The 14985-nt window shown below is 38.3% G+C and overlaps 1 protein-coding gene across 1 annotated transcript in view; it reads right to left on the minus strand.

Annotated features, from left to right (window-relative positions):
* LOC126161538 (uncharacterized) overlaps window positions 1–14985 on the minus strand; it is a 356858-nt gene that overhangs the window by 48194 nt on the left and 293679 nt on the right. The window contains exons 7-11 of the mRNA XM_049917463.1: window positions 8582–8711; window positions 6172–7063; window positions 4181–6086; window positions 3828–3975; window positions 3651–3741 (exon numbers count right to left, since the gene is read on the minus strand). Of these exons, the coding sequence (XP_049773420.1) occupies window positions 3651–3741; window positions 3828–3975; window positions 4181–6086; window positions 6172–7063; window positions 8582–8711 (3167 nt within the window). The remainder of the gene's footprint in view (window positions 1–3650; window positions 3742–3827; window positions 3976–4180; window positions 6087–6171; window positions 7064–8581; window positions 8712–14985) is intronic.

The raw sequence follows: 14985 nt of genomic DNA on the forward strand, positions 1-14985 counted from the left end.
CTCTGGCGTAAACTGCGTAATTTGACAGCATGTCAACATATATGGGAGTTTGGTCAGTATTTCCAGACTGGCCAAGAAGGTACTGGTTTTCAGTGCACCACCTGATTATGATGCACAGAAATTCCACAAGATTTTTGTCATAATTTTTCGGCAGCCTCTGTGCAATTAAAGTTCACCTCTGGAGTAAAAAACCCCAGCACTTCATAAAAAGACCAATCCAGTTGTGGCTACCTTAAAATCTTCAATATTTTCCACTCAAGCAACTTCATGTGCCTCAATTTTTAAAATTTCAGCATTCACAGGCAGGCATTTCTGATGCTGTTCCTGAACACTTGCCTAAAATTACTTCATAAGCATGATATTGGCCACATTGTGGCCCACTAAAGGCTTTCCTACTACTGGAATATTCAAATAATTTGTCTTTGTGGTGGCATAACATCTCTGATTCTGTAAATAAGTATTGCTGCCCCACAAGAGAGTGAGAGTTAGTAGGCTTTGTACACTAGTAACTTTTACACGTGGTATGAATATGAACTTACTAATAAATAGTGTATCTATGTTGTGTCACTACTCTGTTATCTCACCACCAGTACCCCATTTCCCACATCTTTTTACAGTCACCATCATCTGACATTTCTCTCTTCAATCCCATGTCACAGATCTGCCGCACGATTAGAACATTTTTTCACAAAAGAAATAACTGTCTTCTTGAATTTGGCACTACATTGAAAGCTCTTCATTATCAATCACTAACACAAGCACTTCACAAAATTTGATGAAACAGTATATTAAATCATAACAAGCCACAGTGTACCAACTTTTGGAAATATCTTAAAGCATTATGCATTGTGGTATTTGTGTAAAGAATGTTATTATTGTTGCTATGAATATTTGAAAGGCTGCCACTTTCAAATATGAGCAATACTGAAATTCTATTTCCTTCATTAGATGATGTATTAATTCAATGGTTGAAATTTGAAGAAAAGTAGACTCATCTGCCGAAGTTTTCGTGCCAGTGTTTGTCCCTCTGCCAGCAAAGCATGTCTGTGTAGTTCTGCAAATATTCGAAGGCAAAAGTTAGTTATAGTGGCTCCTAGCACCATTTTTCAGAACTTTCATTTGCTTTGCACTCAATTCTAAGCCGCAGGTGGTTTTTTGAATCCTGAAGAAAGTGTGGCTTAGATTATGGTTAATATGGTAAACAAGATGGAAAACTTTACTGGCTTTCAGAAATATCCCTTTTTGGCTAGTATATGCATGCACACACATGTATATGCTCAGTTGTATGGCTGCAATGTGTTAGCTGAATACACTGTGCCAGAACTGCAATTATGTTGTTCAGCTGGGTTGAGGTGTTATGTTCAGTGGAGTGGATGACAGGCAAGAAGAGGCAGGAAGTGGTTGGAAGGGTTGAAGAAGGATGGCTGATGGCTAGAAGACAGTAGCAGCAGATGCATGAGATATGAACTCAACATAAGGACTGTAGCTGGCGAGCCACTGCAGTGCATAATGACAATGATTTGGAGGGGAGGCAAAACAGTGGAAGGAGAGACTGTGAGTACAGGATCAGTGAAGTTAGGGCAATGGGGCGGGTGTGGGGTAGGGGGCTAGCAAAGATTGAGGCCAGGAGGATTACAAGCTCAAAGGAACTGTTACAAGGATAGCTGCTGTCTAAGCACTTCAGAGGCATCATTGCACCACCTCTCTATCTCAGCCATCGGCCCACCTTCCCCAACCCTTCCTTCCATTCCCCACCTTTTCTTCTGTTTCAGCAAATCAACACCTCTACTAGTTAGTGAGTTGCTACCTTTACTTCTAAATTATTTACATTACACCAGAATTATCAATTATGCTGTTTAAACAACCACTACTTTACTTTTCATTACAAATATCAATAAATATTCTTCAAGAAATAAAAAATGGTTGCACTATCCTTACACTGAGATAGCTGTTTGACATAGACATTTAATATCTGCTGAACATTATACAATGAATTAGGCATTCAGAAATCATTTATTTACTGTACAGTGCCCCAGGAATTAGTCTGAAAATACAATTCAGTGTAAAAAAAAAAAAAAAAAAAAACGAGGTTCAAAATGAACAGCAAAGATAGATTATATTTTTCACAACTGATAGGAACTGGTGCAGATGTGCTTCACTGAAACAAATGAAACTGGTGGAAGTGATCGATAAAAAACTCTTCACATATAAAGGAAAGAGAAAGGTGTTTTGGTTGAAAGATTTGTTAAGAGGCATCTTTTATAAATCTCATTCCATATCTGCATTTAGCACCACTATGGTAAGTGCAAGCATATGGGCATTGGTTTTACAACCAGAGTTGAACCTGTCAATGGTTCATCCACCAATATATTTGATCAGAACTTTGTTCTTCATGCAGATGAGTTTTGTTTCATGACCTTCAGCACAATCATTGTGCCACCCTAGTTCTTACTCATATTTGCTTCACTTCCAGCCTTTGCATATTTACTCTTTGTAAAATAATGGTTACATAAAAGCACATACAATATATAACTGGACCATAATTTCAAGCTGCCACTATTGTAGGCTCTCCAATTAAAAATGTCTTATGGCTTACACATTGTTTTGTAATAATTTCAATGTGATGAATTTATGTCAAGCGTAGTTGAGTGTTAGTGTGAATGTATTTCCGTAGAAAAAAGGCCTTCCACTACAAAAAGATACTTCTAGCATGTCTGCCAAGAATGTGAAAAAATAATGGCACAAGTGCACACATGCAGTAGTGTAAGTTTCTGAAGAGTGTTATATGCCAATCTTGCAAAGTAAAGTGAAATGGCATGACTGTTAAGTTTACTTGTCCAAGCTCTACATTAAACTTATCAGCATAAGAAAACTAGTCATGAGAACATAAAACCTACTCAGAATTACTTCCTGTTTCAGCTGTGAGAGGGCCTATATCTTGCTAATTTTGTTTACTTATTCAATCTATGTCTTGTTTAGCTCTCTCATTGTGGGGGCAAGTACATGGGGTTACCAGATCACATCTACTGAACTTATGTGTAGCAGCTAGATGTACTTAACAATTATAGGTCATGATGTATTTTGTGTGTGTGTGTGTGTCACTGATTGTCAATGAAAAACAGAGAAAACAGCAGAACCATATCAGTGCCTCAAGACAACAGAAAATTATAGAAATAATTATGTATCTGTATGAATATTCACTTTGCAGTAGAAGATGTGCTGATTTGAAACCACTTTCCAGATTAAAACTGTCTTCTAGACTGGGACTCAAACCTGGATCTTTGCCTTTCACAGGCAAGTAGTCTACCAACTGAGCTATCCACGCACAAGTCATGACTCACAGCTTTACTTCCTCCAGTATTATTTCTCCTACCTTCCAAACTCCACAAGCATCTCCTGCATATCTTACAGGACTAGTACTCATGGAAGAAAGGATGATGAGGAGATTTGGCTTACCCACAGCCTATGGAAAAGATCCCAGGTCAAGTCCCGGTCTGGCATCCAGTTTTAATCTCTCAGGGACTTTCAATGATATATCAGTATATGAAATATAAAGGAAATTTTAACAGAATTAACAGATTTGGCATTCATTGGTCTTTGATATATGCCATTATCATACATTTATGTGATGGTTGTTAGAAAGTGTGTACCTGAATATCGCCTTCAAGAACATAGCGGTCAATGAGCTGATATTCCTTGCCAGATCTAGGTCGGAGGGTTGTAGCGGCCTGTCTCCCTAACCTGTGGAATAAGGAATGGGTCAATGTGAAGATCACAGAAAGTTAACTGCGTGGAAATCATTAAAGAAATAGATAGAATATCATTACCTTCGTCCGTCCTGCACATCCGATGAACTGTGTGAACACAAAGATAAGGTGTCCATGTAATCAGAAATATTTGAGGTGCCACTGCTCACACTCTGTGAATCAATATATGGAATTGCAACAGAATTTTCTCCTTCAGGACTACCAGAAACTGAAAAACAAAATCAACTATAGTAATTACATTCTCATAAAATTTTATAAATGTATGTTTGAAAAATCAAGTAATCAATACTATAAGCTTGAAATTTAAGTTTTAATTAAGATAGGTTGTAGGCAAAATATTCATGGAACCTTGAGTAAGTTCACAAAGAACTTATAAGAATTTTGGAAGTTCCAAGCTGAGCTGCTGCACTAACCTGAAACCTTTTGGTGTGTAGGCCCTGTTACTTCAGCTGGTGAACACTTTGCAGTTGCAACAGACTTCTGGAAACACAGCGGACTGTTTTTTACAGGATCGACAGATTTTGATCTTCTTGGTAGAGAGTAATGTAGACACTTTGTATCATAGCCAGGATGATTAATAAGTGCAGATAGATTTTCAGTCTGTGACAAGTTTCTTGCCTTGAGTAAGATTAAATCCACTGCAACCCCTGAGTCATTAGAACTGGAAGAATCTCTGTTGTTCACTGGCTTACAAGGGACACTGGAGGAGCGACGTATGTGGACAGGCAGCAGAAGGCTGTCTGACAGATGCCTTTCATTTTCCGCAAGTTTCTCCTTAAGACTGTCTCTGTGAGAAAAATGATTGTTCATACATTTTGGTAGACTACCAGTACAGTCAGATTGCCTGGCATGAGACGGTTGCTTTCTTTGAGGGAAAGTATTCCACAAATGCAAATCTAGAGATTCATCAGAATTTGGATGTGCACAGATCTGTTTTAAATAAGTAACTCTTCCACAATCACATGCAAACTGCTCTTTGCACTTTTTCAAATTTTCTTGTGTTTTAAGTTCTGTACTATCTGACAGGGAGGTTTCTGCATTATTTATTCCGTGTCTGCATGGAGAGGTTAATGGCGTATCACACACTGTTATGTCTGATTCCTGAGCTTGGTTGAAATATACAGTGGGTATTTTGCATGGTGTGTGGTAATGTTTTCCTCGACTGCCATCAGCAGTGTTGCTACATGCATCATCATGAGCTGAAGTATTCGGGACATTTTGAACTGAATCTATATCTCTTGGACCTGAACTAGTGTGCAGGTATTCCGTTGGTGAACTTGGTGGAGAATTATCTCCTGGATGGAGCAATAAGTCTTTACCAGGAAGCATCATTAAGTAATCATCTGATACACTTTTCTCCTGTTTAGAAGACATTAGATTCTCAACTTTTTCTGCCTTATCTGGGCTGTCAGCACTAAAATTTTCTGCCTGGTAATGATGTCCACATTTTTCACATATTCTCACTACACCAGGATCAGTGCATGAAATAATATATTTATTGTCTTGTTCTCTGTTGGCCTGCATATTTGTGTCAGGGGTACATACTTTATCTTGTTCTATTCCTGCTTTCTTAAGTACATCTTTTACATTTTCATAATATTCTAAGGAATCAGCAAATCCCATGTTTTCATAATATCGGTCTTCACTTGCAGGGGCATTTGGAGCTTCACAGACACCATCTGATTGTTCAGTTTCCAGGTTGGTGACTCCTGTTTCAGTGGTACTAGTTGCTGATAAGTTTCCACCATAAGTTTTTTCTGTAATTACTTTCTGACAGACACAAGGAGAACCACTGCAGTAGCATCTCTGATGCAGAGCAGTCTCTCTGTTCCTTTTCTTCGATTTGTCTACTGTTGCATATAAAGCTGTGGTGTTTGAAGTATCACCAGTTGTCATCATTTCATGCAAATTCAGGCCAGCACATCGGGAAGTGTCTTCCATTCCATTTCCACGTCGGCAGTATGGTAATGTCATGAAGTTACCAGCCCAGAACATTACTTTCTGACATGGGCAGTTCCCATGAGTATATTTTTCTTTGGTATTCTTGTCTACAGTCCCTTGTCCCGTCAGTTTTAAAGGATTGGATATAGAAGTAATTTTGTTGCAAGGCCTCATAAAACATTTACATGGCATTCTTGATGTTTGTGTTCTTGGCACAGTATCATAATTGCCACCAAATGAAGACCCTCCAGGAACTACAACAGGCTCACATAATTTGTGAACTTTTTTTGGGGTGCCACAGTCAACTTTTAATGCAGTGTCTTCTGTGTCCTCCATTACAGTATCACCCGTCATACTTTCATCGGACCCCTCTTGCACCTAGAAGAATGAATAACTAGTATAAATCTTGTGTGGATTTTTAAAGTAAATTGTGGTTAATCTAACACATAGATTAATGCCTTACCTCAGAGCAAATGTTTTCAGTAAATGTACTGGGAATGTCATAATTGTGATCTGAAGCTCCATCTGTTATTGTATTTGGTATACAGCTATCCTGTTTAATAAATTCAGTATTGTTTCTACATTTATAGCTGACTTGTTGTAGTGTCAGTTTTTGGACATGTGCTCCCAAACTCACTGGTACAGAATTTTCAGTTAATTTATTCCTGTTAGAGAAATTTGATGAAGCTGAATTCTGTGATGAAGAATTATGAGCACGAATTGTTTGGGATGAACAGTGCCAACGATTTAAGCATAAATTACATGTGGCTGTCCCCTGAGCTGTGTTGAATGTTGGGAGTACAGATGTATTGTCACCTGTTGGATAGGATTTTGACATTAGCAATGGATCTTGTTGAGATGTCACTGTGCAGACTTGTTGCTGGTGTATAGGGTAGAGTCTTTTGAATGGGCTGTGCTGCATAATTTTCTCCAGTGAACTGTGAGTGGCAAGGTGGAATGGCTTGCACTCAGTGCCGGATGTTTCATTGTCTGTCAGACGACAGATGTTCGTACCAGCACAACAGTGACACAACTGTGCCCCTGCCATGACATGCCTGTTGGAATCTGGATTAAACAAAATGCTTTGTGTCTCAGGAATGGAATTGTTCTGTAAATGTTCCTGCACTGCTGTTTTTGAGCAACTAACTCCATCAGATCTAGAATGTACAGTTACATGTTGCTGAAATATTTTACAGTTCTGTCGATGATAACTATGCCTGCAGGTCATAATATCCTTAGGAGAGGCAGCAAACTGATGACCACCAATATTGTCTAGAGGTTGTTCAGTGCATCTTTCTGTAGCTGTGATTTCAGATGCTGTCCAAAACTGAGAATTGCTGTCTTCACCAGTTTTGCTGTGAATAAAGAAAATAAGGATTAGGCACTGCATACTAGATGCACTATCTTTTGTTATTACAGTTTGTAACTAGTATGTACATAAAATACTTTTCATTATTACACCACAAAATTAGGTTTTTAAGACTAAGTTACAAGGGGCATTTAAAATTTTGCATACTGGTACAAAAATAAAAGGAAGAGTCTTGATACATACGATATTTCTGAAGTCTGATCATACAGAAGGTTTGTCCAACTGTTCTAGAGACACCAACTCAGTATTTTTATTGTTGTAGGTAAAAACAAGGTGTGTGGTTACCCAGACTCATACAATACAAAGACAAAAACTTAATAAAACTATAGGTAGATAACGGTAAACTACCATATCTCTATGCACCATCTTATCCACATAACTAACTGCTGCCTTTCATATGTGCTGTGTGTGTGTGTGTGTGTGTGTGTGTGTGTGTGTGTGTGTGTGTGTGTGTGTGTGTGTGTGTGTGTGTCTGGATATTCAATTGTGCACACAGTAGTTGGTTTGATTTTTATTTATTTACTAGCCTTTTCCAATGGTTTTGCCTTTGTATGCATCCGGTGCAAACATTGCACTCACCACCTACTTCTCCCTCTCTGTGTCCACCTCTTCCCCTTTCTGTCTTTCTTTCTATTTCCCCCTTCCCCTCTCTCTATCTCTTCATCTCCACCTACCTCTTCTCTTTGTCCATCTCCTCTGTCTCCTTTCTCTGTTTGTATTTTCCTCCAGCTCCCTCCATCCATATGCTTCTCCCCTCTCTGTTCATCTGCTCCTCCCCCTTTTCCTTTTACACTAACCAGCTACACTTTCCACCTGCCTGCTGCATCTCCCCTTCCCTTGCCCTCTTCTGTCCATCTCCTGCTCTCCCCCCCCCCCCCCCCCTCCCTGACCACCTCCTCCTGCCCCCCTCTCTCTGTCCACCCTTCCCTTCCCATCCCTTCCTCACTCCTCTCTCTCTCCATCTCCTGTACCCTTCCTCTCTGTATCCATCTCCTCCTCCTCCTCATCCCCTTCTCACATTTGAGATGTGGTGTTGCAGGAAGATGGAATAAGTGGAAAACACACATCAGAAGAAGGGAGAAGATGATAGGACATGTGATAGCACATTATGGGTTAACTTCCTTGGTACTAGATGAAACCATAGAGAGAAAAAATTGTAGGGGAAGAAAGAGACTGAAATATGCACACCAAATAATTGACAATGTTAGGTGTAATTGCTGCTCCGAGATGAAGAGATTGCCAAAGGAGAGAAAATTGTATTGGCCAGTCACAAGATTGAAAAAGAGGAGCAATAAAGAAAATAAAATTAAGAAAATGCAAGAAGCAATCCTCTATTTTATTCAATTATTTATTTTATTACTTTTATCCAGTATTTAATATCTGTATTTCTTTAATCTTTCAGATCTTTTTCCTCTGTTAACCTACATGTCTTTTCCGTTATGTTATTTTGTTGTATGAAGCACGTGGAGAACTGCATATTATATAGATAGAGACTGTTGCTTACCTACAACTGCACAGCAATTGTTCTCCAGGAATATCTCTGAGTGTTGAGTGGGGATGCGCTGTAGAGGGCTGAGGTGAATCTGTCTCCACAGGTTGTTGGTTGCGGATGCGACGTCGAGGACTGTCAGTGGCTGCCAAAGAGAATATCTATGTTATACATCTCAGTGAGGTACTTCAGCTGACTTTCTCCATGTGTATCAACTCATGCCTTTGTTATATTAGCATTACATTTTTTCTTTTAGAACAGAAAGGCCATATCTAGTTAATGTTAGTCAGGTTAGATAATCCAGCAATTTTTAACAGGTTCTTAGTTTTGGATTTCCCAGAGATCTACCCTTTTGGATGATCAGTTTTGATTTGGTAAAACAGGGGAACCATAGGAGCAATACCAGTGCTAAAATTAGCTGTAGAGCAATGATTGGAATGGAATCTAACTACATACAAAGCTTCCACAGAGAGAAAAATCCTTCAATAATGACAAATGTTACAAAATGTTTGAAGTCTGGAAAAAATCGGGAATAGACTGTAAAGGCTGAAGTATAATATGAAACATTTACAAAAATGAGGTAGCTGTCATTGATGGAGGGATAGACCATGAATAAGTGCAGATACAAAATGGTGACAAACAAAGTTGTGTATTATCACTCATTGTGTTTAAGCCTGGTGTGGAAGAAGCACTTTAAAGAGACAGAGAAGACTTACAGGCAGGTATATTAATACACAATCAAAGAATAGATACGATAAGATATGCCCATTATATAGCTGTCTTAGCTGAAAATGTAGAAGATCTTGATACCATTTTTATTATACAGAGGGAAGAATGTAACACAAAAATAAATAATCCCTAAACAAAGGAAGGACTGACTCAGCATATAGGAAAGTCAAAATAACCTTTGGTGAAATTAAATGCAAGGGTGGTAACATTAAGAGTGCATGGGAATTCCACTGTTAAATGCCGAGGAGAGAGCAGATAGGTGGAAAGAGTCATCTATGAGTGGGAAGATTTGTCTGATGTGATAGAAGAAGAAACAGGAGTTGATTTAGAGGAGACAGGTAATCCAGTATTAAAATCACAATTTAAGAGAGCTTTGCAGGTCTTCAGATTAAATAAGGCAGAAGGGATAGAAAACATTCCATCAGACTTTCTAAAATCATTGGGGGAAGTGGCAACAAGAAGACTATTCATGTTGGTGTGTATATGTGTGTGTCTGGTAACATACCATCTGACTTTCAGCAAAATATCGTCCACACAATTCTGAAGACTGCAAAAGCTGACAAGTGAGAGAATTATCATACAATCAGCTTAACATCTCATGCATCAAAGTTGTTTACAAGAATAATATACAGAAGAATGGAAAAGAAAATTGAGAGCATGTTAGGTGACGATCAGTTTGGCTTTAGGAAAGGTGAAGGCACCAGAGAGGCAATTCTGACATTGCAGTTAATAATGGATGCAAGACTAAAGAAAAATCAAGACACGTTCATAGGATTTGTCAACCTGGAAAAAGCTTTTGACAATGTAAAATAGTGCAAAATTCTGAGAAAAATAGGGGTAAGCTGCAGGGAGGAATAGGGTAAAAGAGCCAATAGGGAATAATAGTAGTGGATGACCAAGATCAAAGTGCTTAGATTAAAAAGGGTGTATGACAAGGATGTAACCTTTTGCCCCTGCTGTTCAATCTGTTCATGAAATAAGCAATGATGGAAATAAAAGAAATGTCCAGGAGTGGAATTAAAATTCAAGGTGAAAGTATATCAATGATATGATTCGCTGATGACATTGCTATCCTGAGTGAAACTAAAGAAGTATTACATGATCTGCTGAATGGAATAAACAGCCTAAGGGGTACACAATATTGAATGAGAGTATATCAAAGAAAGATGAAAGTAATGAGATGTAGCAGAAATGAGAACAGCAGGAATGAGAGTAAATCAAAGAAAGATGAAAGTAATGAGATGTAGCAGAAATGAGAACAGCGGGAAACTTAACATCAGGAATGATGGTCATGAAGAAGATGCAGTTAAGGGATTCTACTACCTAGGCAGCAAAATAACAAATGACAGACAGAGCAAGGAAGCCATCAAAAGTAGAATAGCACTGGCGAAAAGGACATTCCTGGCCAAGAGAAGTCTTCTAGTACCAAACATATGCCTTAATTTGAGGAAGAAATTTCTGAGAGTGTATGTTTGGAGCACAGCACTGTATGATAGTGAAACAGGGGCTGCAGGAAAACTGGAACAGAAGAGAATCGAAGAATTTCAGATGTGATGCCACAGACGAATGTTGAAAATTAGTTGGACTGATAAGGTAAGGAATGAGGAGGTTCTGCACAGAACTGGAGGGGAAAGTAATATGTGGAGACACTGACAAGGAGAAGGAACAGGCTATCTGTTAAGACATCAGGGAATGACTTTCACAGTACTAGAGGGAGCTGTTGGTTGCAAATAACTAGAGGAAGACAAAGACTGGAATACCTTCAGCAAATAATAGCAGATATAGGTTGCAAGTGCTACTCTGAAATGATGAGGTTGGCACAGGAGAGGAATTCATGGCGGGCCGCATTTTACATAGATAATGAGCAAGTTGACTTGTTTCTTTATTTAGTAAGTAATAGCAATAGGGATGGGTGGAACAAATCAGAGGTTAGAACTAGAATTGCTTCAGCAAAAACTGCCTTTAACTACAATAGGAAGAACTGATCTTTAAAAAAGCACCAGTCTTGAAATTAGGAAAGGATTTCTCACAGCCTGTGTTTGAAATGTGGCTTGCTGTGGTTGAGAAACATCAACTCTTGGTTCTGATGTAGAGAAGAAATGTAATTCTTTTGAGATGTGATGTTACATGTGCAGGCTCTAAATAAAGTGGACAGACATGGCTAGAAGCAAAGAGGTCCTTAATAAAGTGAGTGAGAAGACAAGTCAGTGGAAATCAGTTGTCCAAAGAAAAGTATAACTTACTGACCATTTAATGAGACATAGGTAACTTCAGAACACAATAATAGAGGGGATGTGAATGGAAAGAGGCATAAAAGAAGACAACAACTAAGATACATAGTCCAGATTATGGAAGATAAGGGATGTAAGACTTATGGGGAAATGAAGAAGAAATTGTAAATCCATAATGGTGCAGGTATGCTGCCAGTTTAACTGTAGCCAACCAATCCTTGGGTTGATAAATACAAAAGAAGCAGCTCTTATTACCTTCAGTGCTTACAAAGAAAAATTAGAGAGAATTTCCACATTATGCAAGAGACTTTGTTTTACCAACATGTTTTCGCACATTATGAGTAGGTTTTTGTCTATTATTTTATCTCACTCAACACTATCAGTTATTTTGTGCTGGTAGTGTTACATGCAATGTACATTATAAATATTGTCATAGCTTGAGTGCTGTTGTCCAGTTTACTGTTGCACTAAATAATTTAAGGAGTAAAGATAACAATTTGAAATGCTGTTCTCTTTTCTCTGCCATCATTAAAGGGATATGTAATATTTATGAAAAATATTTTTACCTTATTTTGCTAGGTGCTTTTTTTCACTGTAATTACAAAAAGTTGGGTTTGGTTCAAATGGCTCTGAGCACTATGGGACTTAACTTCTGAAGTCACCAGTCCCCTAGAACTTAGAACTACTTAAACCTAACTAACCTACGGACATCACATACATCCATGCCCGAGGCAGGATTCGAACCTGCGACCATAGCGGTCGTGTGCTTCCAGACTGTAATGCCTAGAACCGCTCGGCCACCACGACCGGCAAAAGTTGGGTTTAAAAATGTTTGTTACACCGCATGCAAAGCTGAAAATGAATATCTCATTATTTCATTGATTGTTGTAAGTTTAGTTTCAGTATGTATCTTTTGGAAAGTAAAAATCATGTGGATTGGTCCTCAGTTTTAATGCTATTAAATGAAACATGTTTGTTTTGTATTTGTGATTCATTTAATGATTCCAGCCAACAAATTTGAAAGAACTGACAAACTAATCTGTACTATGGTACCAAACCAGCCTGAGCTGAAGACTGAAATAATACTGAGCCATGCAGACACAGCATTGATAGCATTTATAAGACTTTAAGGGTGTACATCATCATTTCTTGGCTGTATATTAAGTTGTGATTAACTTTGTTATAAAGTGACAATAGCATAACAGTCTTGAGGCGAAAGTTATTGTTATCAGTGTGGGGGGGTTGGTTGGTGGGTGCATGCATGTGTCAAACCCTTATTTTGTTCACTATCACAGTTTACAAAGCTACAAACACTGTCACTTCATTTTATTTTGTTACCTAAATATAGTGTTACTATTAGCAACTCATGAATAAAAATCCAGACTACACTGACAAAGAAAAGGATGGGATGGGCCAAGTCTTTCTAAGTGCGGGGGATGTCGGAGGGATCCAATGCTCTAGTTCACTTGGATAGTTAGTAGATGGGGTTTCTCTGTTAGTTTACAGGCACAAGGTAGTTAGAGATATTTTAGTGTGTTATTACACTAAACAGAACAGTCATAAATGGTTAGGAAGAAGTAAAGGAGATGGAGACTGCAGGTCCTATATTTATTGGCTAGGTTTTGAATGTCTTGAGGAACCACTGTTTGCATCAGGAGGGGAAATGGTAGAGATGGAGCTTAAGATATCAGTACGATTTCTCGAGAGTAGAACAGAGGGCTGGGATGGCAATGTCACTGGCATACTGTTGCAGAGTTTTCAATAGGAGATTGTTTATAGTTTAGAGTCAGCTATTCCCACATGAGATGGAGAGAAAACACAGCACTTTTCTTTCTTCCATGTTGGTGGTAGATACACAGATATCAGGTGCTGAATGCTGATCAATGACTGTTATACTTTAGTTCTACTTATTGGTGTTAGATTTATATGCTATTGATTTTTTAAGATAGATAGCCTTATTTTGAAGCACCTTGACATGACTTGTGAATCAAATGAGACCCCTAAGCTCAGTTAACATATCACATCACCCCAGTGTAAGCAGTTTTTCTGAGAGTTGTCCAGCAGTTTTTTGGTTACATCATTTTTTAAATAAAGTTGATATGTGCATATCAGATATTTATACCCCAGATTTGTATGGGACAACATATATTTGTAGATGTAGACTGATTTGTGCATCCTATCAAGGTGCACGAAGCTATCTAGCTTCAAAATTGCTAGTATATGAAACTATACCAATAAATACAGCTGAACGAAAAAATGAAAAAAATTGTATTTTGTTATAGAAAGGTACATCCTGCCATCAACGGAAGCAGAATGGCACATATATGATCTGTGTGTTAGAACAATGCCTTTGCTAGACACTTGGATCTTCACACTCCCCCTGTGTATCCTTCAAACACATAGACGATGTCTGACCTAAGCATTGGGTGTGAATGCAGTGGTGTGTGTTCCAGTCTACATTCTGAAGTCCTTTATGTAGTTGAACGTTTGCTTTTGGCATTATTTTATCCAGATATGACCAGTAGGTGGCAACACTTCATAGTGTCACATATTGGCCAACCACTAGATTGAAGTATACTCTGAGGCTGGTCACCTGGATTCTTCTGTGTGTATACTGAACATGTATAACACTTCCATCAGGCACATTTAGACTCTATGGCTTTCTTAAGCTGTTCCTACTTTGGCTGTGTGGTGAATGAGGAAGTAGGTGCCCATTGGCACCATTATTAAGCTGTTAATAATGTCCCTTAGGAAAATAATACTTAAGAGTGGAAAGAAAATTAATTCATGCTGGTCATTCAGCCATGGAATCTCGCACACCATGTGAAAGGGAGAGGAAGAACCTCTGACTTTAACTAAAAGGTAGGAGCAAACTTCCAGAACACATTCCTTGCTCATACAAAAAGGAAATATGTTACAGAGACATGGAGCCAGAAACATCTTATTTCCATGTTATAAGTCATTTTCTACAACTCTTCATAGTTCATTAACCGTGGGAAAGACATAAGAATATAATGTACACAAAATTATTTTTTTTGTGAAATGTCCAAAATGTTCCCTGCTAGCACTGATAGATGCATCAACTTGCCATTTTGTTGAATTCCAGATGTCCTGATTTATTACTGTAGAACTGCATATGGTTTTGTATCCTTCCACAACCTTGACGTCAAGACACACTCTATCATTCACTGAAGTTCAATATGCAAGAGTTTTCAAATGCCCCAAAAAATAAAGGTCTTGTGTGTTTTCTTCTGAAGAATGTGGATGCCAGGGAATTAGTCCACATCTCTTCTTATCTGTCAGCTAATGCATCTACCACTTACAAGCCTCGTACTTTGGTGAAATGAGTTGCATATCAGCATTAGCTTCAGTGAAATGAAACTCTAGCAGTAATGTAAGAATGAAAACTTAACCAGATGAAGCCAAGCATTTTACATGTGCAATGTAAAAAGGAGTTTC

The sequence above is a fragment of the Schistocerca cancellata genome, chromosome 2, assembly GCF_023864275.1.
Source record: "Schistocerca cancellata isolate TAMUIC-IGC-003103 chromosome 2, iqSchCanc2.1, whole genome shotgun sequence".
Classification (NCBI taxonomy): domain Eukaryota; kingdom Metazoa; phylum Arthropoda; class Insecta; order Orthoptera; family Acrididae; genus Schistocerca; species Schistocerca cancellata.